Here is a 26839-nt window from a genome sequence, read left to right as displayed (position 1 = left end):
GATTTCGACATTTTATCGCGGACGCGTACTACTGCCACTTTACTTAACAGTCATCAACTTAGCAGTTTGTTATGCACGGGAGCTTATAAAAAAGTTTTTATATCTCCGAGAGTTTATATAAGAAAAAAAATTGACCTCCCTTCTCGTGCGAGTACAAATATAATTCGATTATCTCTTAGCAGTTTTGTGGCAATTTATGATGTTTGAATGTCGGAGTGAGTTTATTCAAAGATTTATATCTTTTCAGAAATAAATTGAATTATAGAAATATATGATAATAAAAAAATGGTAATAAAATGTTAATAAAGTAAAACGGATAAATGAATATATTATAAAGATTTGTTATTAAGTCATCATCAGTTAATTTGATTTTTACTTTTGTCGTCAATCATGTATGAGTCGACCATAATGAATCACAGAACTTTAGCTGATTATTTTACTACAGCTGTTCATCAATTAAAAAAACCAATACTCTCTTTTGCACTGTATTACGTATTTTTTATTTCTTCCTTAGTTTCCATACATTGGTTTGCCGTCCTTGTGCTCTCACATTTTGAATCATTAACGATTTATATTAAAAATATAAAATATTGATATTGATGATGATCAATATTACGATATTGAATTAGTCACGCTAAATTGAAAGATTAGAAATATTGATCTGATTAGAATAAGATTAGCAATTAGGAAAGTTTTCTGTATGCGGGAGAAAGATGGCTCATTAAATATATTCTTATATGAGATAATATAAAAACTTTTAAAAACATTCATATAATTAAATGTGAAATGTATCAAGGAGGCAGATATTTTAATATTTCCTATAGAAGTTTTTGATTAGAATTTATTGGTTAGAATTTAGCGGTAGTCGATAAAATGATATGTATTTTAATGTATACAGATAGTCTTTTGTTTTTTGTTACTTATCTAATAACATGCTTTTATATCATATCTAAATCTGGTATTTAGATGATGTCATGCAGTAATATTGGTGGCAGTAGTAGCGCAAGCGTGTTGTCAGACAGAAATATAATTAGAAATGACGTGGTAAGGCAATTAGCCTCGATTGTTAATTCCGCGACTTAAGTTAGATGTGCTTTTTTTTCATCTAAAGATGGGATTGGCATAGATCTTTGCAAGATTCTAACGCGCATTTATTTATAACAGTCCTCAATAAAAAGAAGATCTCACTTATTTCACTAATTCGGGCGAGGCACACATACACACATACATATACACATATACAATCAGAAATAAATACTAAAAACGTTTCTAAAAATAAAAATGTTATTTGCACTAATCGCTATAATAATATAATAAAATATCTGAAAGTGGACACAATATTGGGGTATTGTTTGAAGGAACTCTCTTTATTGTACGCACATTATTAAATTGTGTACAATCGTGTCCGTCAAACAGGACACACCTTTTGTCTAATAATACTGTGCTGGAGGTTTTACAGTTCACGTAGAAATTATAAAATTAAATATTAATTATAAATAGAGCGTTGTTATAAATAAATTATGAGTTTGACTTAGCCTACGGATCATTTTATATTACTCACGCCACTACGGAGCAATTTACGCAAGACCTCTTCTAATGCGATTGGACTCCTGCGATTGACTCATGTTTCTTTGTTATTCAATCCAATTGTTCGCAAATGATTGATAAGTCGAAGTATAATTTCCGTAATTGACGTTTAATAGAGCACGATTTATGTCAGCTTTGCGTGGTTTCGACAATGTACAAATTTCGTATTAAAATTTATCTTTTTCAATGATAATTAAGACGAATTTTTGAAAAGTACAATTGATTAGTTATTTTATCATAAAAACTACTAATTTTGAAAAAATACGAACAATATATCAACGAGTAAAAGAGTAAAAAATTGCGTTGCTTAACATTCTATAAAAATTATTATCGCATTTAAAGACTTCTTGGTCCTCGAATGGTCCTAGAAATCGATTTAATTTTACTAACGAAGATTATTCCTAGTGCGTTCGTAGAGATTCGAAGTTAGCTACAGATAAATTCATTCTGATATCATGATGGCTCAGGAGAAGTCTGGTAATCCTGGTTCCAATAAGAACCGTATTATTAATCCTACTTAGGTATCTCATGATTGATTCTCGTGGACGAATAGCCTCGTTACGCGCATCTTCGACGGATCTCCCAAGCGAATTTTCTCATTAAATCGACGCTGTTTATCATCTTGATTCCTTTCTCGGTTCGGCTCGGTCGGTGGAAAGGAAGAAAGAAATTCGTATCGATTTTCGTCAGTCTTAGACTTCTGTTTCTCGTTTATCTTGTCCTATTCCTTATTTGCAAACCGTGATCCACTCCTCCACCGTGCAATTCTCACATTGTACGAAGCAGCACCAGTGAAACTTGCATCTGCATCGTTCGGTTCGCCGCTGCCGTACCATGTTGTAGCCCCTGCCGCAGCACAAACTGGCACATCCATCCCCGCCGGTGCTGGTCTTGTTGCATCTGCGACCAGCGGTGCCGGCGATGTCGAGCATCGTGTCCTGCTCGCAAAAGTTCGGCGATTTCTGGTAATAGTAGAGCTGCCTGGGGAGATCCCGGATCTTCTTCTTGCGGCCGTCCCTGCGGCGCTTCTTCTGCTTCTGCTTCTGCTTCTGTTTCCGACGTGATCCCCGAATCCTGTTCGACGGTATCACCTCACCTAGATTGGTCTGCGTCACCAGTATGGCGTTTCTGAAACGGTCCTTCAGGGCCTTGCCGACTACCCGGAAATCCGGGACGATTTTCCAGCAGGTTTTCAGTTCGCACGATCCAGACATTCCATGGCACTTGCAGCGCATCTGCATGTTGCTCGCCAACGCCTGCAATTGTGTCGGAACGATTAGTCACGATGTAAAATCCAAGTTACGAATATGGACGTCGGTATCTTTACATTTTATTTAACGAATGTGAATAAACTTGTTAGTTAGGATGTCCATTATGTAAAATATTTCTTTTAAATAAATTTACATTTTTTGATAATTGAATTTTTTCCGAAGGATTACACGCATGTCGTTAATTTTTATTACTAGATTTATACAAGAAGAACTTTATTAGTTTCTTTATCTCGTTTCAATGTCTTCAATCAACTTCAATGGACTTCTCTGAAAACTTTTGTATTTTTTTTTATATCGATCAGTCGTTATTCAGGAAGCATCTTTATTGAGTAAAATCCAAATCAATTGCAAATTATTTTAAGAATCTACGAAAAGAAACCGTTACCAACCGTGCGCGCGCTCAATTTCAAGAACACTTTGTACACCGACAACGGTTCTGAATGACAGAGTGGCTAAAAAGTCACTTTCACGTCGGTTGATTTTGTACAAAATGGTTGATCGACTTTTTCATTTGTGTCTGCCACGGTAGCAGTCTCTTTTTCGTGCGGGACCTTCGGTCCGGCGGACAAGGCGGAATCGAATCCTTCCCTCAGATTGCGATATCCGCGATGCCGCCGTTGTGACGTCGACTGAAAAACGCCGGTTCTAACACGCTGTACAAACAGGTACGAGTTGTTCGGATGTGCGGGGTGCGCAAGATGGTCAAGAGGGTAAGAGAGGAGAAGTGGGGAGAGAGGAGGGCTCAGTTTCTTTTAAACAAAGAGGTGTCGCGTACAAAACAGTTAATGAGTCTACGGCTGGGTGGTCCAGCCTGAGGCTTCGTCTTAATAACGTCGAGGCGAGAGAGCGAGCGTGGAGAGGTTCACGAGGGAGAGGAGACGAGTCTACCTCTCTTCTCTTTTCCTATCTCTCTCTCTCTCTCTCTTCTTCTCTTTCTCTCTTTAGTCCCCCTCTCTTTGTTCATCTTTCTTTCTGGCTCCTTTTTCGCTCTTTTATCGCGGCGATGGGAGGGAAAGAGGAAGATCGCACATCACTAAAAAGTAAAAGCCGGAGGAAAGACAGAACAATGAAGGAAGGACGGAGAGAGGCGAATCGCGCGCAGGATAACTCGAAGCTCTCTCACGGACCCACGCACGACGGCGTGAGCGCTACATTATTCGCGGACGCGGCACGCGATTGCGAATTCGCTTCCTCGGTCGGGATTCCCCGCCGACCATTTAACGGTACATTTCTTGCGCGCGCCTGCTTTAAGATGGCGCATCATTTATCGTGAGATACCGTGTGTATACACGAAGATCGCTATAAGGAGATGATAATCTCGTTGTAATAACTTATGTTAAAATGTAGCTCAGCTTTCTCCGTCAATGGGATCGTTCAATGTTTGCGCGCATGTATATATAGCTTATCTATAAAACGAGATGCTGTATTAGATGGAATATCGCCGGAAGAAATTTTACAAGAGCATAAGACACGAACTGAAAGTTGAAGCAAGCGAGTAACCGAATAGTAATTAGCAATTAGCATTTTCCTGTAATTGAATTACGTAAGCTGCATCGTAGAAGAGATTCCAAAGCTAGATTGAGAGATGAGATTCCAGGATCATATTCCAAAGTATTTTCTCATATCTGAACATCATATGAAAGAAATATTCATACAATGTTCCTCAAATCAAAATATATACTCTTATTCACGTCATACTTTCCTCTCTAAGATATTTTAATATTTTACAATTAAATACTTTCTTTTTGAGTGACGTATTTCTTCTTTCTCAATTTTCCTTCGTTAATGTTAATGATTAATCGACGCTCAAATTCGAAGATTAATGTTGTCGAAGTTACGAAAGTAGCGCTTACCAGACGACCGGCTTGGTTATTGTGTAGATTCACCGTAGACTGTATGTCGCCTGCTTTCTCCTGCGTGTCTAGGAACTGTTTCGAAAAGTCCATGCCGTATTCGAGGTTGTGAGAGCAACCACCCCACTTCCATGGGATATCCCTGGCAGTTGTCGGTTGTGTTTTATCCATGTAGCTCGAGGGATCGCAGCTACAGGAGAGCAAGCGACCCATGCTGCAGGCACGAGCTATGTTATGAGCCACGCCAGCTGCCGAAATCGCGTAGGCGAACGCCGTCTCTCTGTAGCCTGTAACAGAATGTGATCGATACTCAACCATTTCATTCTATTCCTGTCTTCTCAAAAGAGTTGAAAGGCGTATCAATTTTTCTATGATTTATCTGTTAAATTAATAGACAAATTACCGTATCTTTTTCGTACTGGTTTTGGTACTCGTATCTTTTGATACTTTTTCCAAATAGAAATGTTGAAATGACGGTTTTAATAGTTTCTTTTAAATTAAAACATTTAGGAATATTTTATTGATTATACAATCGCACAAATGTATAACAGATTTATGAGTATCGGGAACATCCGTACTTCAGTTGTCTCCGTTAGCAAATTGTCGCTCGTCAATGACACACCAACAAATACGATGTGAATAATATACGTAACGCTGCGTATATATCGCGTTTGTTCTCCTCTTGCGGGTAAAGGCAGAGATCATGAAGCAGCGGGACACCGGCGAAGCCGAGCTTCCGTAGAAGGAACTTCGGTAGCGAGTTCGGGAAGAACAGAACGAAACCGATGGGGCCGACAGACAGACAGCCATCAGGCGCAGTTCAGAGGTAGATTATTCAGCCGTCCGTCAAAACAAAGTGCGGCCATCAGCAGCGGCGGCCGGCGGGCATCCACTGTCCGCATGTATAAACGATCTCGCGACGGGGTGCCTGAGGCGATGCGATGCCAAACTCCGTCCTCGCGAGAGGTCTGCGGACAAATCGCGATTTCTCGCCCGATTCCACGCGGAAATCGCGAACCGCCGCGAGACATCTTTTAACTTTACCAGCAACAACATAATAGCCTGAAGATGTCTGGCTCTCTCAATTTTCAACGTTTGGTTAGAACTTTCAATGTGCGACAACATGCAACGTTATGATTTAAACTTTTACTACTTTTAATTGTTTTTTTATAGTGTAAAAATTATTTGTGCGCATTTGGAAAGAATGAGGATACGAATGAATATGAAATGGAAGTTAGAGAACAATGCTTCAAAGAGTTAGCTATCACCGTGATAAGTAATGCGATGTCAAATGTAGTTTTTCTGTTGGCCCTTCAAGGTCTCCCAGATTCTCCAAGACAACGTTCAGACAGATTGACGGACAGCCGTTCGTGAGGCTGCGTTGGTGGCTGTCAACTTATAAACGATACGATGCACAACTATCTTTGCGCTTAAAAACGAGATAAGGAATTCTCTTTTTTTTTCTTATGTTTGCATTATTGCGTATTATTTGCCTGGACAATTGTACAATATGATTTATAAGAAGTTATGGGGAAATTTGGAAAGTTAAGGAGAAATTCTTGAAAATTAAAAGTCTAAACGTTGAAGGATTGAAAGTATAAAGAAATTTAGCTTTTATCAGCAGTTTGTGGATTTTGCAGGCTTATGAAATTTGCGAATAAATAAATAGTGTTGTAAAAAGTAAAAAAAGAAGTATATATAAAGCGAATCTTGAAGAAATTACGTGAAATATTCATTCTAAGCTTATAATAGATTTTAGACTAACGATCGGTATTCAGGTGATTGGATGTCTATCTCAGTACGGTACAAGCCATGAATATTAACGACAACGAGAGATCTCTTCGGCCATTGTCAAATGTAACTAGATCACCTGACGAAACGGATAGTTCCATTTGATCATTGCTTAGCGTAGAAGGCAATCGGACAGCTGGCAGCTGATTACGTCACTCTTTGCCGACCGTATTCGACGATGTTAAAGAGACTTCTCCATGAATCTCGAAGGTCGTCACGGACTGAAGCATTTGTTCGAGATTCCTCAGGTCGATAGAAACGTCGGGGATGAGAATCAATGGATCCACTAGTTTTCGGCGGGCACCGTCGAATTCAGTATCGCGACTTGCGGATGTCCAGAATGCTAGTCTCAATGTTGAGGAGCGTACGTCGCTCGGTGGAATGAGATGGAATGAGGAGAACCCTTTATGTGGTCTTACAGAGGGAGGAGATGGTTGGAAGCTTTCGCTATATACGGCTATTGGCAGCAACTGTTTTATAATGCAGATAGCTACCGTGCCGCGAGACCGTCGTTGTTTCTCGACAGCGAGAGGGACGGAGGGAGCGCGTAATAAATCCTCCGCGGGTAGTTGTACGTCTCTCCTCTCACCGGACAGTGGAGAGAACCCGAGGTGAAAGATAGGGAAGAATCTCGTGGAACGCGCAGCGATCTCTGCTCCCTTCGTTTCTCGTCGCAACAGTCTTGTGGTGCAGCGACGTAGTGACGAATGATGCACAAGCCTTGCGCTACTCCCGCGTGTCAGGTCCAAATTGCTATTTAGATAACTCAATAGATAGTCGGAGGAGATCCGCGCAAAAGAATATGCGTGTTACAGTTTACTCCGTAAACAGATATCAAATATGGGTTCAATGAATTCGTTCAATTGAATGTATAATCGATAAAAATGTTTTACGTCGAAATAAAAGGTTTTTAGGAATCTTTATACATATTAATTTATAAATATGTTGTATAAATAACTCATCTAAAAAAAAAAGACGCAACTTGTATTACGTTAGTTTCGAGTTCAATTTCTCAGACGTTTTTTATTATATTGCAAAAATACTAATTATTACAAAATATAAAACACTATTATGAAAACTTCTATGCTATTTGATAGAAGACACTTTCTAGTTTACATTTATGTTTTCAAAGTTTTACTTTTAGCTTTTGTTTAAGAAGTATCTATAAAAACAAAGTAATATCCCAGTATTGATGACATTTCTCTAATTATTGCCAGCTATTAACAATTCAAGTATGTTATTGAAGTATTTATATAAATAATACCGATTAGACCACTATTTATAATAGATAATTCGATAGATAATAAAAATAATTTAAACTTCATGTAAAGGAAAGCTAGTGTTCTTCATGTGAGGCTGGATCTCTGGATGTGTAAATCAAAATGCTATGAGTTTATTTAATTAATGAGATCATTTTTCTTTGATTCGTATTTATTACTTCTGCAGATGCTTGGCGGTTCTTTAATTAATACAGAAGGGAAATTGGTCGGTTGTCTTATAGGTAACTCTTAGGTCTGATCTGACGTTCGTCTTTGTTTTCTATAACGAGGATTTAATGAGTGCCACATTGATCACGTACAAGCTCATTTTTATAGAATCCCTCGACAGTGAGAATTCACTGTCCAAAAAGAATGACTTGAGTCGTGTGATCTTAAAAACACAAAAAAGAGTCTTCATTTTGACGTTTCTATATTTATATCTATAAATTTAGTCGTGGAGCATCGTGTCGTATGGTATGGGCAACGTGACAGCAGGTCCGGTCTTCTTGTGTGGGCTCTACGCTGCGATCAGAGCGGTCGAAGATCGGTTCCGTGTACTTTTCATAATACATTAAGTCGTTTTGCTGAAGTCCGACGAAATCGTGACGATAGGCGAGAGAAGCCAGGTTAGGCAGCGGGAGTGGGGGAGGGAAAGAGGGAAAGCAGGGTAGCGTTGTGAGCAACGAGAGGACAAGAGAACCGTGTCTGACTGACTTGAGCTATGAACGGCTCTCCTTCGAGATCCGGACCCGAAGTCCAATTTGACACGGTGGATTTCTCAAATGATCGCAGACCATCTCTCCACCTGGTCATCGATATCTTAAAAAGGGACAGCGGTTGTTAGTTGCGCCTGGCAAGATACAAGCTTCTCGGAAGCTATTGCCCTCTGACTCGAGAACCAAAATCTAATAATAGTTGATCGGTTGTTACGGATAATCGACGATCTGCGAATCTTTTACTTTCACAGTTACTTTTATTAAAAATTCAAATGTTTGGTTTACCTAATGTTGTTTATATTTTAACTTTCCATTTTCCATCAAACACGTTAAGGAAAACCGAATCGAATTAACATAATGGGAACAGAGATTTGCTAAGTTATTTCGCGTTCCGCGAAATAAGGAATTACATTCGTAAAAGTGTAAGCTTCGAAAGTCTTGTTAGAATTCTACGATCGGCTTTACATAACTCTCGAAAAAGTCGTGGAATCGACACCTTCTCCCGTCTCGCGAGCAAGAAGAGGCGTACCGATCCACGGAGGCAGATAACGAGGGGAGTCGGATGGGAGAAGCGGACGACGGAGCTTAAGCTTTCAGGTCAGGTGCGCCCGATGTCGCGCTCTCGCGCATTCGTCCGACACGATATATGTTTCCTCTTGCGGCGCACGTACGCGCCACGACGAATTTATATGTCACACCGGAATAGGCCGAGACCGTGGGGGCAGGGTCTTCTTATGGAATTGGGACAGGTTTTCGGGGTCTGTCCGCGGGTAGGTTACGCCGTGCGCTTTGATTTAAGGAAACGCGCCGTCTCGCCTCGCCTCGTCTACGCAATCCCGTCAACGACGTCGTAAAAGATTCCACTTTGTGTCCTCCGGGGAACCCGTACGCAGCGATTACACGATGAAAAATCGCCCAGAACTTTTGTTTGTAGATATGAAACACCACCGTGGAATTTTCCGGTTATATTTAATTGCGTAGCATATACACGATTTATGTGCTGTACGAGTATACGCGCGTAAAAATCTTATTCTTTATAACTATTATATTTCTGACAGATGATAATTTTATTTATGCTTCATATTTTAATAATAACAAAATATATTCTATAATAAGTGTCATTGATGGTTAAATTTATAATTACTTTTTTTTAGCTTTACACTAAGAGGGAAAACGAATTTACATTCGTTGGAAAATTGAGAAATTAAGAAATTATGTTGTATAAAATAATTTAATATCTTTTACATATTCTAAAAGTTACCTAAGAAATTTGACTTTGAAATAATCTTGTTTTGAGGAAATCACAATGTTTGTGGTATAAGAACTTTTGGCTGGGTATTATTTTTCACATAATATGAGTATTTATTTCATTTTCTTAATGAGGTCTTATATTTCGTTCATTTGTATTATACGCGTGAACCGAGACGAATTTAATGATCAAGGAAACATTAATACACCATTAGCAGGCAGGTAGATTATTAATCACGAGTTCAGATCTGATCAGATAATTTCGCTCGTTAAGTATTCTTAGTACCTCGTTGAAGAAGGACGCTGCTCTGTTGAGTTCTGCTGCTAGGTGTGAGGGACGAACAGTTCCACCTATGCCACACGAACTGATGTTGACACTCGGATATGGCCAATTGTAGCCCCTTCATCGCGGATATCGTAACATCGGGATATCTATGGCAAAGCTCGCGTTGATCCTTCGTCAATCCTGGAATGCCGTTGCAGACGATATTGGGACTACTCATCCAATCATTCGAGTGAATGGAATTGCTCATTAGGCAAGTTGCGCTGAAAAAGGTAAATTAATAATCGATAGTTGATGCATTTGTTTGATATTGCCATAAGAAGTTATTATTAAGATACTAGGCCATGCGATAATTATATAAAATATATAAATAAAATTAGACAACTTCTCAATTTTAATTGGGATTAAATAAGTTGAAAAATGATAATAAACACGATTTTCTGTTTAATACAAAAATCAATTATGTGCAATTCGATAATGTGGCTACATTATTTTAAAGTTATCTGTTTAAAATAAAATTAATATCAGATTACACGCAATTAATTTTCGATTTTAATCGCAAGTTTTGAATAGCAAGGTATAAGATTTTTCATATAAGACAGATACGTTTGATATGAATGATTTTTTCTTTAAATACGATTGAAGGCATTTTTCATGCTATAGCATGATGTTTTTTTAAAAATTATTTTTTTTATTTTTACTTGATTTGTATCTAATTATCGAATTCTCTATCATAATCATAGAATACTCGTTGAGTATTAATTTAAAAAAATTATTTTTTCTCTTCAACTTCGGCAATTTTGTGAAAGAAAATTGCTTTATAGATTTTAAAATTATGACCTGATTCATCACAGATTTTTCTGAGATTTTTTATCTTAATTTTAATAATCCTTAGATATCGGGCATCATAAAAATCCGATTACTTTTTTTTTCTTATTTACAAGAACACAAGCAAGAAACATACAACAGCTGTCGAAGGGGTTAAGTTAAAAAATTGAATATTGTTACATATATATCTTTAATCCATGATGAGAAATTATGATAGTTTGGTACAAATTAAAAAGAAAATGTGTGATGAGCTATAAGTATCTGCCAACTCAGAACTCGCATCATTGTCTTTTCATCGCCGTTACTTCTCTTCTCAGTTGCGAACGTACATATTAGTTTAGCATGTGTCGAGTGTAATTAGTGACGACGTGCGGAAGCAGGGAAGCAGCCGGTCAAGCTCGCCACCTGGTTAAACTCGCGAAACTGATTATCGTCGAGTTCTTCGCTGATAACGGTGTGCAAGCAATTGCACCGCGGATAATCATCGGTATTGAGATATTAGAAAACGTCTGTGCTTTATAATAAGCATGAATAGAGGTTACTTGGATTCCTTTCTGAAACGAACTACTCGGTTTAATCTCTTTGTTCACTTATGGAATTTTATCTTCGCTTGCAACAAATTTTAAAAAACAATCATAATTTCTCTTAAGATCTTCATACTTCTAACTTAATATCCTATTTGTGTGTCACATTTAATGGCGATAGCTTTTAGTAAATTTATGTAATTGAAAATTGAACGGATAGCAGTACCGCGATGTTTGTTTTAAACGGCCATTTCTAAATTTCACACGCGGAATGTTAATGGAAATGCCTGCGCGAAGGCATCGAATATCGAGGGCCGGGCTTGCATCTTTGAATCTGTACGGTGCAGCATTAATCGTGGCGGTCTGGAGCATCGGTTTTACGGTTGCGCGCGGGTGCGCGGCGGGCACTTTCGTGCACGCGTGTACCGCACGCGAGCGTCCGCTTTCCTTCGATTTTACGAGGCCGAGGTCAAGAGGTGCGAACGTTCTCAAAGAGCCGATAAAACCGTTTCTATCTTGCCGTCTGTTTCTGCCATCGCGCGGAGAAGAGATGGCAGCGGAAAGGGCGCCGGGGCTCTCCGATTCCTCTCCCTTCCCCTCGGTTCACCCTTCGTTCTGTCCTATTCCCATCCCCCGCTCGGTCGCGATAACGGCATTCATCTTCTGGAAGAGGAGCTCTTAAAGCGCTATCTTAAGCGACGGCTGCTGCCTAATGGGCGCGTATTACGGCGTACCGGGTGTTAATTAATTTCGAGGTGAAAAAAAAGGAACGGCAGAAGAGCGAACGAACGTGCGTGCGTGCGTGCGTGCGTGTTCTATACACGGTCTGGATCGCGTGTGTTCGAGAGCGTGCGAGAAAGAGAGAGAGACAGAGAGAGAGAGGGGGGAGAAGGGTTGTTCATTCGCTTCATTCATTTGTCGCTGCGCGACCAGCAGAGCGTTGTTTTCTGCTACGTGCTTTATCAAAAGAATGGACCGTTAAATATTTTACACTTTTTTTTATTGCCTGCCAAACATATACAGTTAGTAAATAGTAAGTCATAAATTAGTTTTATTTATCGAATTCCATTCATCACCCTAAAAAAATATTCTATTATTTAGCGGCTCTCACCTAATTCTTGAGGATTGTCCTTTGATATGCGCTCTTAAGAAGATATTTTAATATCTAGTAGAATATCTTATAATCTTCAGATATATACAATTTTGAAGATTGCAATCCTTTTAACGCTAGAAGAGAATCTCTTCTTTTTTATAAATCTAATCTTATTTAAATTTATAATAATACTTTAAAATGAATATTTTTTATTTACAACCTTATTATTCTTGTGAATATACTATAATAAATAAGTTGGCTAATATACATCACTGAATGGAAAGAATGATTGTTTTCACATTTTGTCTTTCTCGTTTTTGTCGATCTCTTTTACAGATTGATATAGTTTAGTCTATTATGTTGATGCCGCAATCCTACTTACTTCAGTGCGAGCCTCTTTTATTCATTCAGTAAGTGCATTTTGTTCACAAAAAATGCGCCATGGTTTTATAGTGAAATTATTTTTCCCGCGCGCGGGTCCACCATAATAATAATCGTCTTATGCCATAAATATCTTCTTACTTCAAGAAGCTTGATTATTATAGTAGAATTTTCTATAGATGAATTTATTTTCGATTATAGACGATGCATTCACTCTTTTGTAAAGGGATACGTTTTTAAGAAAGAATATATTTCATGCAAGATTTTTTGCTTAGAGGAAATGCTTAGCGGAATTTCCTGCTTATGAGTAGAATATTTTTTTAGAAAATCTTGCTTTCTTGGGATGTTTTTTTCTGTTTATGTGACTGGCCCTTGAAAGTTTTAAGTACTAAAAAATATCAATATACTTTGGAGTCTTTAATAGATTATCTTTAAAAAAAAAATCACAGTAGAATACGTGTCTTAAACCATATTTTTATGATTTGAAGCAAAAACAGGGAGGCTACTATTTTACTAGAAAATTTTCTTATTCTATTTCCCTAACATTTTACTTCTCAGAAATTTTTAAATAATCGAAACAACTGACTCAGTGCAGAATAGACTCGTGACAGTTAACACGAACGTATGACCAAAACTTCCTATCGACGATCGTTGCAACTCGTAAGTTGTCGTTTGGCCAGCAGCGCAAAAAAAATCGCCGTAGCTTTCTTCACAATCATTAATCTGCTCGTAGCGGTTTATTTTTTCTTGGAGAGGTTCTTTGCTGGAGTTGTAGGGTCCTGCAGGCTGTCATGGGCGGGTGCAAGGCTCTTCGTGGGTCGCTCGGTTATCTGCGGGTACAAATTAGCGGACGAGCTTCTTCTAAAGTAAAAGCTGTGTATAGCACCCGCGTGAATGAAGAAAGAGGAGTAAGAACGAAGAGAAGTCGGCGACAGCGAGCTGGAGGAGGACGAAGGAAGGAGAGGACCACGGGAGAATGGGCAATAATAAGAAGAAAAGGTAAAAAGGTCCTGACGCGATACTACGTAGTGTGGGAAAGGACGACGTAGAAGGGGGAGAGGAGGAAACGCGGGGTTTTAGGGTCGCTAAGGTTATTGAGAGCTCCCATTACCGGTACACCGTTGCACCGCTGCTATCTTTCGCACTATTGATGATCTACCGAAAGCAGATTAATGATCTCAACTCCCCCAACAAATTACGGAAGACACCGCGTACCTGCGGAGGAAGTTGGATCGTATCAAAGGATTCCTTTCGTTACCTCCTGTTTCGGCTTCCTCGCTCTTGCATGTCTCACTTTGCAAATAAGAAACGAGCCGGATCCATAAGGCGATTATTCCACCGAACTCTTTAAAGCGATTATTTCGTTGAAACTGTGAACTTTTGTGTTCATTAATGTCCACTGATGTCAACGATTACTACAACGTTTGTAGTTGATAGATTTTTATCTTAATGAGAAGATAATCTTTTTGAGTACGTCTTTTGTATATGTATGAGCGATGATATCACTCGTTGAACGCACGACAATTATGGATAATAATCTTTAAACCAATAAAAAGTTACTAAAGAATTCTACTATTAATTAAAAATAATCGTGAAGCGTTGAAAAATAATCTAATTGTTTATTTATGCACAATATCGATTAAAAGATGAGATTTTAAATAAATTAAAAATCGTTTACTTGATGAGAAATACTAAGAAATGTTTTCGATTAAGAGTTACATGCATCTACAGTTATATTTGAAGACTAAAGAAATAATTAAAACGCAGTAAGATCGATTTATTGCACGAACGATCAGCATTGCGCTTTTACCAGCGACCGTTATAGTTTCGCTTCGGGTGCTCGATCTCACGGGGAATTTGCTGAGCAAATCGGAGACGAGATATACGTGTCCCGCATTTTTGCAATAATCTAAGGGGTCGCAGAAGAATCCAAGATGGCGACAACTCGGGGATGCACGTGTTTTATTTAATCCCTCCCTCCCCTTCCCACCGTCCTGCTCGCGGAGATGAGAGAGGAACACGGTACGGAATTTCGCGTCTAATGGGATATACCGAGTGGAAAGAGAGAACTCGCCTTTTTTCACGATCCTACCCGCGAGAATACCTGCGGTAGATATCGAGGTGCCTCTTTCCACGATCTTATGAGAGTAAATCGATTTCGCGGCGAGTACATTGTCGGGAATGCGATAGGCCGCGAATTACGTCCTGCAGATGGTATCCAGCGTGTAAGTTATGGCGACTTTTGTGACTTCGCGATAAAGTTGAATTTTCATTTAGTTCGTCAATTACTGGCGATTTCATGGAAAATTCACGTTACGAAATTTCCATTTGTTAAAAAAAATATTTCGTATTCTGTTATCTTCTCCTCGATAATACGTGAATTCCTTAAAAGTAATCTCATTTCAAACTTCGAATGATATAACCGCGAATTAACATTGAAACTCTCATACATGTAGACTTTCTTAGAATGATTTCTTTAATTTAAAATTACATGTCTTATTTACAAACGAATGTTTGACTTAATTTTATCAAGTTGATTACATTTAAACATTATTTATTATTATGATTTATTATTTATAAATGAGTGTAGAATAAAATTTCTTAGAAGCTATTAATACGTATATTTACGTTAACAGTACTAGAATTGTGCTATCGATGTGTCAGCCATTGAAAAATCTTTAGAGATCGTCAGTCTGTATATTTTTATCTCGAGAAAGTTAGGAAATATCTTAAAGTTCGCTGAAATGCATACGCGCATAAATAAATTTTACTAATTCTCCCTTTTCCCTATTAAGATTTGAAATACACGTGGTATATCAAATTCTGTCGTCATACATTTTCTTGTTACGATTTATGCGCGACGTGAATCCGCATCGCGCAAAAAAGGCGCGTACTGAGGCGTATATCAGGAAAACCCGCGAGCACGCGTGTCAAGACGTTAATGACGCGCGCGAACCAGTTTATTGACTATTATATCATCAGAACTGTAATTCAATGCCGTCCTGCAGGTCTGGCTCGCGTAAGTGAATATATATGTGTGCGTGCGTGCGCGCGCGTGTGTGTGTGTGTGTGTGTGTGTGTGTGTGTGTGTGTGTGTGTGTGTGTGTGTGTGTGTGTGTGTGTGTGTGTGTGTGTGTGTGTGTGTGTGTGTGTGTGTGTGTGTGGTTCCACTCATATGCGTGAACGCACGTCCTGTTCCCGGATGCAAGGCGTAATTATTTACGCAAGAAGCCGCATGGGTCTCAGAGAGGAGGCTATCAAAGCGCCGTCGCCATTGACGAAGAATCGTTCGTGTGTATATATTTCGAGAACTTGCGGCGAATCATTGGTGATTATCTGGCGCGATACCACACGCCGGACGTCGGTAAACGAGGAACGTATCACGAAACTCCGTGATTATAAAATTAATTACGTGGCACTTTTATACGCGCGATACCGGATTTTATGATTATAGCGTCTGTGATTGAAAGCTTTACTAAGTTTTACTAAGCAGCGATCTTGTTGTTTATCAATGGAATGACTTCATGATGAGAATCTTGAGTGTATAAATTAATGAGAGTATTAATATGATAATATTATTAATGTAATATTAATATACATACATTAAAGTGTTTTTTTTTTTTTTTAAGGGGAAAAGCAATGCTTCTTAACTCAATAATTTTATTTAAACTTACGTGCACTTTCCGTTGAACTTGACATTATCATACATGCAAAAGTTACAGGAATTTTTACTAAACCGTGCAATTTTCTGGAATAATTTTTATACACACGTCTGTACCGAATTAAGACAAGCTGCAGTTTTTAATCTGTGAGTTTGCCTCGCCTGAGAGAATCGTCGCTTCGTCCGGTATGCTTTTTGCGGGAAAAAAAATTCGTTCAGGACGATCCTGGTGCACAAGGCGCGATTAGTATTACTGAGAGCCATAATAAAGATCGCAGCGGGATTCATTCTTCGTGATGCGGAGCTCGGTTGGAACGGTCTATTTGCACTTCGTCATTGTGCGCCTTTATGGAACCGTCGATACGACCGCCGGGTCGAAGAAGCGCACCTTATTGACGGATTCTTTCCGCAGAGACAGAAAGAGAGAGAGAGAGAAAGATAGAGTCAGGAGAAGAGATGCGTCAGGAGCACAGAAGATGCACCGTGGAAAAAAAGAGGACGAAGAAGCCGGCCGTGCTACCGCGCTCGTAAATTTTTCTTGGCGAGATTAGACACGGCGAGCCCATTGCTCTTTGCAGCTTCTCCTCGGTTGTCCCGTGACATTGTCGTGTACTTTCCATCGCGGGGTGGACAACGTGCACATTTCGTGAGCGAGCTCGCGATTTGTAGCGCTCCGTTGCAACGGGCGGACAAAGCGGGCGAGAGTGACGTTTTGACGTCTGCATTATGGTGCATCGCGGCGCATCGGAGTATCGTTGTGGACCGAAGTACGGAGGAGAGAGAACGGGCTCTCCGGAAGACTGTTTTCATGGTGACGCTCAAGTGCGAAGTGAAAGGGAAGAAGGAAGACGAAGAGAATGAGAGGATACTTTGAGAATCGTAGAGACGTCAATTGCTAAGTCAATTATGAAGGCCGAATAAGATGCTTAAGCGAAAACAGATTGGCGATGATACATAATGAATAACGAACGTGTAATGAACACGTTAATCAACTTGCTTAAGAATGGCATGCTTTAATTGTTATTTTGCAAATTTGATACATAGATTTGATACACAAAAGACGCCCTGTACACAATGTATTTCAATCACAGATAAAATTAAAAAAAAATTTTATTATAATTTTTTATTGTATACCAAAATATAATCTCTACTTTGTTAATATTTGAAAATAAATGATCAATCACTAGAGAATTATTTTTGCGTCGGTTCAATAAATCGCTAAGGTGCATTTTTTCCATTTTTTAAACATAATATTTACATTATCGAGCAATTTGATATTTTAATCAAATCTATATGAAAAATAATTTGCAATTTGTTATTTTAAATAATTTAATAGATTCTTACTATTTTAATATTTTTCTTAAATAGTCACTTACTGACTATCAACAGCGACTGATGCAATGACTTTATTAGAATAAATTAAGAAAATATTTCATCCGTTACGGTCGTAAAATTATAGAGATCGCTTACCGGCGATGTTCGAGGAAAATCAGTAGTAGAGCGATAGTCAGGCCGATCTTAGTGGCGATCTTGGATGGCGGTCCTTCGTATGCACGTCCTGTACGAGTCGGAGGCATCCTGTCATCGCCCCGAGGACGTCTTCTCTTCTTTGCACGGTTTGCCCACTTTAAAAGAGTTGAGTGCGACCCTTCGACCAGGGTTGCACACCCCTAGCACCCGAACGGAAGAACCCCTTGTTCGAGATGATGCTGAAGTTGCTCTCGTTCTTTATCTCCCTTTCTCTCTTCTTTTTCCACGCTCTTTCTTCCTCGCTCTTTCCGAGTTCGCCTTTCTCTTTCTCTCCCCGTATTCCTCCGGTCCCTCTCCTACTCTTCTCGCTGCGGTGCCTGTGATCAGTAGCCTGGCACGCGTCGAGAACTCCTCCTTGCCCCGGGCACCGGCGCTTCTCCTTTGACGTTCCGTACAATTCGAGAGCTCCCAGTTTTGCCGCTTCGAGGGTGCGTTTCGAAAACTACCCCGGGAGAATAATATTCCGCGGCGATCGGGCGATTCATCGAGTGTCACGGTACCGGCTCTCGTCGCAGCTTATTGCGTCGACTCGTTTGCTCGCTGAATGACGAGGTTCGTTTTCTCGATGTGTAATCACCTTCCTTTTTGTGACTCTCTCTCGGTTCGTCTGGTAATGACGTTTCGCTATCCTTTGATGAACGACTTACGCGTACGTTCCCATTAGAGAGGTTTCCATTGACTTTTATCAACAGGAACGATGTGAAATCTTCGAGGCGACTTCGCTGAATCTTGTTGGATTTTATTTATCTTTGGAACGAAAAATACTGTCACTGTTCTCCAAGAATGAAACGTGGAAAATCGTAGCCTAGCGTTCTCCAAATCTCATCGAGGTATACTGTGAGGTCACTATCACTACAGTCTTTGTTGCACCGGCTTTCTTCCTGTCTTTGGTATTCTCTTCGGCGCTGAATGAATACTTCAACATAGTCTTTGGATAATTCCTTTATCCGATTTGCACCCCAAAGCCGTAAATCACGATACCCTTCTCGGTAAAATCTATCCGAAAATCCGGTAACATCTTGTCGTTCTTTCACCTTCTGGATATATGTTAATCCGCCTCTTCTTTCACTTTCTTGGTAACGAGATCCGGGCAAATCTGTGCCGAGCTTTCGATACGATTGGGCAGAAGGAGAGAGAAGGACTTGATGACTTACTCGGTACTTCCGGTGTATGTGCGCTCGCGGCGAAGTGTCAAGCTCAAATAAAAGAAAAGTCGCCCTCCAGATCCTACTACTCCTCCCACACACGGACCATCACGATCTCCCCCTTCCCCGTCTCTTAGCTACAGGTCTTCTTCCTCTTTCTCCTCAACCACCGCCTCTTCTTCTTCCACTGTGGCTTCCTTTGCCTCTCTCCCTCGTAACCGCGCCTATCTCTCGCTTCGCTCGTGCAAACAGTCAAATAGCAAACTTCCCGCGATCGTCACGCACGGTATGACGGTGATGACAGAGCCAGGCGAGGCTTTGAGGATTGCGGAAGAGAAAAACGTGGAGGGTCGGATGGGAGAAAAAGAAGAGAATGGGAGACTCTACGAGTAGAGGTGTTAATGCGTTTGATCGGATTGCTTTTGCGGGATGAAAAGATTCACGAGGGAAAGGTACGATCAAAGGATAGGTCGTATGTCAAGAAGCTGCAGATGAGACAGAGGAAATAGTAAGAAGTTTCGCGAGCGTCTGGATGCACAATAAGTTGAAACAAGTGTGGTGATCGAGACAAGCCGTCTCCGATCGAGGAACGCAAGAAGGTCACGCACTTTCGCTATCCGCGTATTCTTCTCTCCTATGTTCGCTAATACCGACACCACGCTACTGTAGAGCTGGAGAGATAGACAGAATCTGGATGATTCCGCCTCTGTTCAAGACCGACGAGAAGCTGTCAGGGAGATCGCTCTGTCTATGATGAACTCGGTGCGCAGTGCGCGGCTACGGGGGCCCTCTTCGCCCTCCCATAGGGAGAGAAAGGAGATAGGGAGCAGTATAGGCACGAAGGAACCAACTACCCCCCCACCATAGCCACCACCATCCGGACACGACCGCCGCCACCACCACCATCGGCCACCACCCCGAGATACGGTGTGAGAGACGAAGAGAGACGAACGGAACCACCTAGACAAGGACGACGTGACGAGAGACTACGAAGGAAAGAGAGAAATATCGGAGGTAGAACTCGCGCGAGAAGGAGAAATATCGAAAAGTGTGCAGACCATAGGCCTGTATTTTTCTTTTCCCTTTTTTTCCTCACTTCTACATCCGTCTTTTTTTCGCGTTCGATGTGAGACTTTGTCTCATACTCTCGAGAGATAATCCGAAAATTTCCCTCGAACGGACAGGTATGCTAGCCCTCACAACTAAAACATTTTTGCTTAGGATGTTTGTCGTAGCACGAAATATTTGTTTTCTTTATTTGGTTTTGTATATATTTCTACATTATAGTTGTTGACATATCCTAAATTGTTGACATTATTATATATACATTCTTTTATTATTTTTATTTTTTTTTATTATAATTTTATCATTTATAATATTTTGCCTGGACAGGTAGAAAATTTATCTTTTATACTTTGAATTGTAAGGAAATCAATTAAAGTTTGCAAAAAGGAAAATAGAAAAACAACGGATAACAATTTTATTTTTATTCGGGTTATCTGATTGATTAATTATTTCCATACATAGCTAACATACTATTAATATATTCGTATTAATTTTTGAAGTATTTATTATACTGCTGATTATATAAATTATTCAATTTCGTTTGATTGTTAAGTGAAAGATAATATTTATTTGAATATTTTTCTTGTATTTTTACGATTATTTGAAACGAATGCAATTTTCGTGCACTCGAACGTCTTATGTGCGCATCTCGCTTTATTCGTACGAACAGACAGATCATCTTCGTGTCTCATACGTCTCGGTGCATTTTCCTCCCGAAGGATCTTACCCTCTAGATTGAAAGGAAGGAAAGCAGGCAGGAAGGAAGGAAGGAAGGTTGTCTGAGATCACGTGATAGGACAAGTAGGAGGAGCGAAATTCCCCTACCTAGCATCACTTGGAGGAGTCAATCGGCATAATTGAGGCTTATCTTCCTCCTTTACACAAACTGCCGTCCGCCTACTCTCATCCCCTCTCCTCTTTAGATCTTTCCTCGGATTCTGGCTTACTCTGAGAATGTAAAAGGATATCACTGAAATTATTTCGTCAGCAATGATTTCCGATAACGAGATAAAAAACGAGTATCATTCTTTTATATTAAATTACAGGATGTTAAAAATTTCCAAATTGAATTTAAATTTATTCCATTGAAATCGTTACTTTACGCATGACAAAGAATGTGAATAATAATTGAACAGAAGGCTAAGGAACCACAACGATTTTCATTTTTAGCTCTAGGTATGTTGTGCTTGTTTCTTCCAGGAAGGTAGTTTTCAATTATTAAGTAGCAATTTCATTAGAAACGTAGAGGTGCAATCATACTTTTAAAATTTATTTCTCATACGTACGCTCCACAATCGTTTCCTGAATCGAAATATCTACGGCGTTGATTATATAGTGCACGTCTCCCCGCTGGCTTGTTTCTATCTGAAGCCAATTAGCAGTGCATCCAGTATAATATCTGTCGTACGAAGATCTCGGTCGGTGCTGCGATTACGAGAGCCGTAGCGAGGGAGCGGAGCCCTGTGTCTATTTCCCCCCCCCCCTCCTCTGGCTCCCGGGGTTGCCTTCGATTTTTCGTCGATGCGATGTGGAAGTGCAGATTTCATTGACGTGGTCGCTGAGCTGGCAATTAGCCGCAACGACCCCGGCTCCGTGCACCGTGCTCGCAGTCACCCCACCGTGCCACGTGGTCGAAGATCAAACGACGTTCTGGCACAAAGCGCAGCCAGCTGGGTTCTCTCTCGATAATCGGTAGCGACGCCGGTCACATGGACGGCGATGAATCCGTGGTGGTTCGTTTGGTCACCCTCGCTCGCGACCTTTGACCTACGCTTAATTAGGATCTACATGCCGGCAAAAACAGGTGTGTAATTCGTTGGCACAATTAGCGTAACCGTTAGATAAACGAAATAACGGAAATCAGCTTTTGACGATGAAAAGTAACTAAGAAGATTAAACTAAGTAAATTTAAATTAAAATTAATTTAGATTGGTACAACGCTGAGGATTGGAATAATAATAAGAAGAATTTATCTTTATGTCATGTTAGTCTACTTCATTAGTGCGTTATAAAAAACTTATTTAATTGGAGCGTTAATACGGACAATTTGATTTAATTAACTTAATATTATTTGTATGTTATTTAATCTTAAGTTACCGCAGGGATGTAAAAAGAGACGGAAAAACAAATTTGCCTAATTGGGCTTAGTCTTAACTCACTTCGATCAGCAAGGAGCTCCACGGTTGTCGCGGTTCGACGGTAAACGCGAATCAGTGCAACCTTGTTATCGCATGTTCGGAAACTAATGAGCCAGCGGTGTCTGTACCTTATGGCGCTCACCGTTATCTCGCATGCCACGGAATTATAGGCAGATCGAGCGGCGATTTATCGGCCATTTACCGTGGCGCATACGCTGCTGGACACGTGGTTCCTTTTGCTGCGCGGATGAGCCACGTTCCATTCGTTTCGTAGAGGGACACTCATTGCCCGGACTCGATAACATCGTCCGCACTTCCAGAAGAACCACTGGAAGCGCGCTTCTCGATCTCGTGTCTCTCTCTTTCTCTTTCTCTCTCTCTCTCTCTCTCTTTCCCGTCTCGCTCTTCTAGAGCGTGTATCCTCTGTCATCCTATCAAGGTGCATTACTTATCGAGCTATCGAGTGTCCTGACCGTGATCTTGGCACGCGAACGCTGATACGATCGGGCCGCTCGATCATCCTATCGCCGCGCAATGCACTGTCGCTCGGCAACCTAATTGGCTGGCTTGAAAAAAAAGGTACGAAATCCTTGCATGAAGAGCAAGTGTAAAACACACAGAGAGAGAGAGAGAGAGAGAGAGAGAGAGAGAGAGAGAGAGATATGATGTCGTGCGCGTTACCAATATCTGCAGTAGGATTTCTCATAAGACCCTTTTGAGATCCGGCATTTTGGTCAAGCAGGGACAGTTGGTTAATTAAATGTTCTCGTAAATATTCGCATACTCACGTCCGTACGTTATTGCGACGCCGCATTAGCGAGGGGGTGATTTACGCCACGGTGAAGGAGGGATATTACTTTAGGGCTCGCGATTGCCGTATCATGGTCGTAATTTATTGCGCGATTCAATGCTAATGACCATTTTCTCGAACGGTACGCAATGAAAGAGGTATCCTGCCGCGTCCACTCTCCTATTTTAAACCCGTACGTACGCGCGTTTTTCACTTGGGCTATCTTGAGAAAGGGCAAATGTCTCTCGCGATCTGAAATTATCGTCTGAAACAGCGGCGCACGATTTCTAACAGGTGTACGAGTTATGCATGGATGTTTATTTATGGTATTGTATTAGAAATCACATGTACAAAGAATTACAAAAAAACGTTGTACGAAAGTTCTCTTTATTAAGCGTCTTTCGATATTATTTGTTGAAAATATACAAATATGAAACATTATAAATTCTTTTTATCTTCTATTTAAATTTTTTGTAAGTACAATTAATTGTAAATTTTTCAGCAGTGTACAAAATGATTAATCTGTAATTATGATTTTTACTATTTTTTAAGTAAATATAATTAAAATAAAAACACCGGTAATTATTCAAGTTAGCATTGTGCAATGCATTCAACAATGCATGCAACTTCTGTTGGATAAAGTTACGTTATCTTTTAGTACAATAATTGATTGATGCGCGTGCAAAGAGTAGTTTTGTTTTCGCAAGGTAGCCATTATTGTGTCTTCAAAGGGAAGAGGAAGCAAAAGATCGTAAGAACGGGGGATGCAGTAGAATGGCGGTGTGAAAATCGTCGGTAATTGCAACCGATCGTCTTTGATTTTAATTGAGACATCCGCCCGTTAGCAAGAAGTTAACTACAGGAAGGTAGTGAAGAAACGATAATAGATGCGCTATCGTTTCTTCACGTAATATCCTGCAACAAAAGTCAGGAGCAAAAAGAGGTTCACTTGAATTTTTATGTATTTTGCTTATCTTCATAAAAAACGAATATCACGTTACAAAAGTTTTGTAGATGCTTCTTCATGTATTTCATATCAAAAAGTTTATTGTGCTGAAGAAGAAATAAATGTTTAGAAAGCAAATTCTTCTTCTGTAGATTACAATGAAACACATATATTCTGATATCCTGATTAAAGACTATTAATATTTCAAGAGAAATCTAAAACATATAATTTTAGATAAATATATTAAGATAAAGCTATTTTAAATTTTTGGATTACTTTTATTCCTCAATGAATTAAGAATGGCGCAAGTTCGCAAATTTATTACTTGCTCGTAAATGTAATAAGTATTATTGAAACATTACACAATGAAAAATATTAAGTTAAGAAAATTTTGTCACTTGCTGTTTCTTTGAATAAATTCTTATCGAGGAAGTTGATGAGATTTTCGTACGACAATGATGATGAACAATTTGAAAGATTCGCTTACCATGGATAACGCTAGAAATTATGAACCCACCGGCGTTCCTGCAGGGCACGTTGTGGTCGATAGGGAGCACTCTGGAATGTTTTAATAATATGCATTCTGATAGAGACGAACTTTTGAAGTTCCGGGGGAGGGAGGGGGGAGTAGGAGAACGGCCGACGGGGATGAATACACTCGATCCGCGGTACGCTTCATAATGATAATGGGCCTCCAAGCTGCGTAAAGCTTGCTCGGTTTTTCGCGGGCGATATTAAAACTCGTTTACTTGTGGGGTGAGCAGCTCCCCGTAATTATATAGACTTTCACCTATTGCGTGCGGGCTGACAGGAATGACGACGTGTTTGAGATAAGTGAGATAGATAAGATAATTTACAGTAATCCGCGCAGGATATACGCCTCAGACTCGCGGCGTAATAAATTTCTCGATCGTTACTATGTATGCGCTTGGGGGATACTTATGTCTCGTCAAGGAGACAGTATGCAGATAGATGCACTGATGCGTCTGCCAGTAAAGCACTTTACATGATTTTGTCGTTAGAGATCTAAAAAAGTTTGCGACGCTAAATGAATTATTAAATAGTATCAAAGTTAGAGAGAGAGGAGAGAAAGAGAGAGAGAAAGGGAGAGAGAGAGAGAGAGAGAGAAAGTGAGTCAATAGATTAACAATATTATTTGATTAACAATTAGGAGAAAACAGATAAATTTTTATTTTCTATTTTTTTACATTAATGTTTTAACGCATCGATGCAATGGGTAAGCAGATTCTGTCTAAATTATCATAAATTAATCGTTTAATTAATCGTAATAAATAATCATTAAATTAATCGTGCGATTTTAAGATTTAAAATTCAGCCGATATAACATTTAATAATGCTCGTTATTTGTTTTTTGTTATTTTTTCGCGTGCGTGTGCTTTTTAAAAATATTTTTGAACATTATTTTTATTAATTAATTTTATTTATTAATATTTTCTCCTTTGCAGTGTTATTTTATATATAAAATGAAAACATAAAACATAATTATTTTATTATATTAACTATTTTAATATTTATCGCGTGCATTAGTATTCACATTACAGATATTATTTCAGAATATCGTATATACTGTGATATATCTTTCTGTGGGAAAATCAAAGCAATTAACGATGAAAGGCACCAGTTAGTCAAGCCTTCGGGCGCATAGTGCAGTTGACTTCGAATTTGCATACACGAGAGCGTTAGGACACGTTTATTGGTCAGCACTTTGACTCGCTTACAGCTAATAATTCTAATTTGTTGTATTAACGCAACACGCGAGAGTCAGATTTTTTGTAATTCGTCTAATGCATTATAAATGTTCTCAAGTATAGTAAGCGTGGACCAAGGAAGAAATTATGAAAATTTTTTGTATATTTTTTATCAAGTCACCGTAGTATTTACACCATGATTTTTAACTTAGTTATGATATAATCCTTTGACATTTCTTCTTATGGTTTTGTAGCTACGTAGTAATTTTTACTCTAAAATTTTCTTCTCGGTTTTTTTTTACTTCAATTCTAAATCTATAAAATTATTTATGTAAGAATAAAACCAATAACAATGCATCTATGTCGTGAAAAAAGTGAGATGTGTTTTCCATGACGTAATTTCCTGGATTTAATCTTTTAAGGGTTTCGGTTTCGTTTTGGAGGGCTGACAGGGAGTTCTTTGACAATTCTATTATGATATTCAATGAAATCGCGAGCTATGTTATTAACTATTATGTCGATTAAATAAGACGGCCTAAATAAGTGCGATAGCTACCCCGGAAGAAAGAATGAATGAAGAAAACTACGCAGATGTGTTGTCACGCCTCCAGGCCTTTCAGTACTGCGGTTACGTACCCAAAATCGTCTCAATGCGAGATTACAACCGAAAATGCATTGTTGAAAAAATCACCTGACATTAATGTTCCGGAAAGGAAATAGAGAAACGAAATTGCCATGCGCATGTGTGTGTGTTCCTTGTTTGATAATAAAATCTACATATTTTTCAACTGTAAATAATTATTATTATCGTTGTAAAAAAATAATTACACTTGTATATATTTTTATATTATATCTATTTGATATATGTATTATATACATACATACATACACATGTGGAAAAATGTTCTATAATAATACCGTTCTGTTTCAATTGTCGATATCTTTTCTGATATCACCTGTCAAATTTTCATTGAGGGAACATCGACTCCGAATTCAAGAGACGAAGGTTTTCTCTAGCTTA

General features: G+C 39.3%; 1 protein-coding gene across 1 annotated transcript; it reads right to left on the bottom strand.

The window, feature by feature from the left end:
* Positions 1 to 1136: 1136 nt before the first annotated feature.
* Positions 1137 to 25217, bottom strand: LOC105838833 (protein Wnt-10a). Its single transcript, XM_012684697.3, has 4 exons — positions 17966 to 25217; positions 10012 to 10271; positions 4712 to 4998; positions 1137 to 2843 (listed from the first exon to the last, which is right to left on the bottom strand). Exons 1-4 carry the CDS (start codon positions 18070 to 18072, stop codon positions 2316 to 2318), a joined length of 1182 nt encoding a protein of 393 aa, XP_012540151.1. The 5' UTR covers positions 18073 to 25217; the 3' UTR covers positions 1137 to 2315.
* Positions 25218 to 26839: the final 1622 nt, after the last annotated feature.

Source organism: Monomorium pharaonis, chromosome 3, assembly GCF_013373865.1.
Source record: "Monomorium pharaonis isolate MP-MQ-018 chromosome 3, ASM1337386v2, whole genome shotgun sequence".
NCBI classification, from domain to species: domain Eukaryota; kingdom Metazoa; phylum Arthropoda; class Insecta; order Hymenoptera; family Formicidae; genus Monomorium; species Monomorium pharaonis.
The sequence above is the reverse complement of the archived record's forward strand: the minus strand, read 5'-3'. Positions and strand labels throughout refer to the sequence as shown.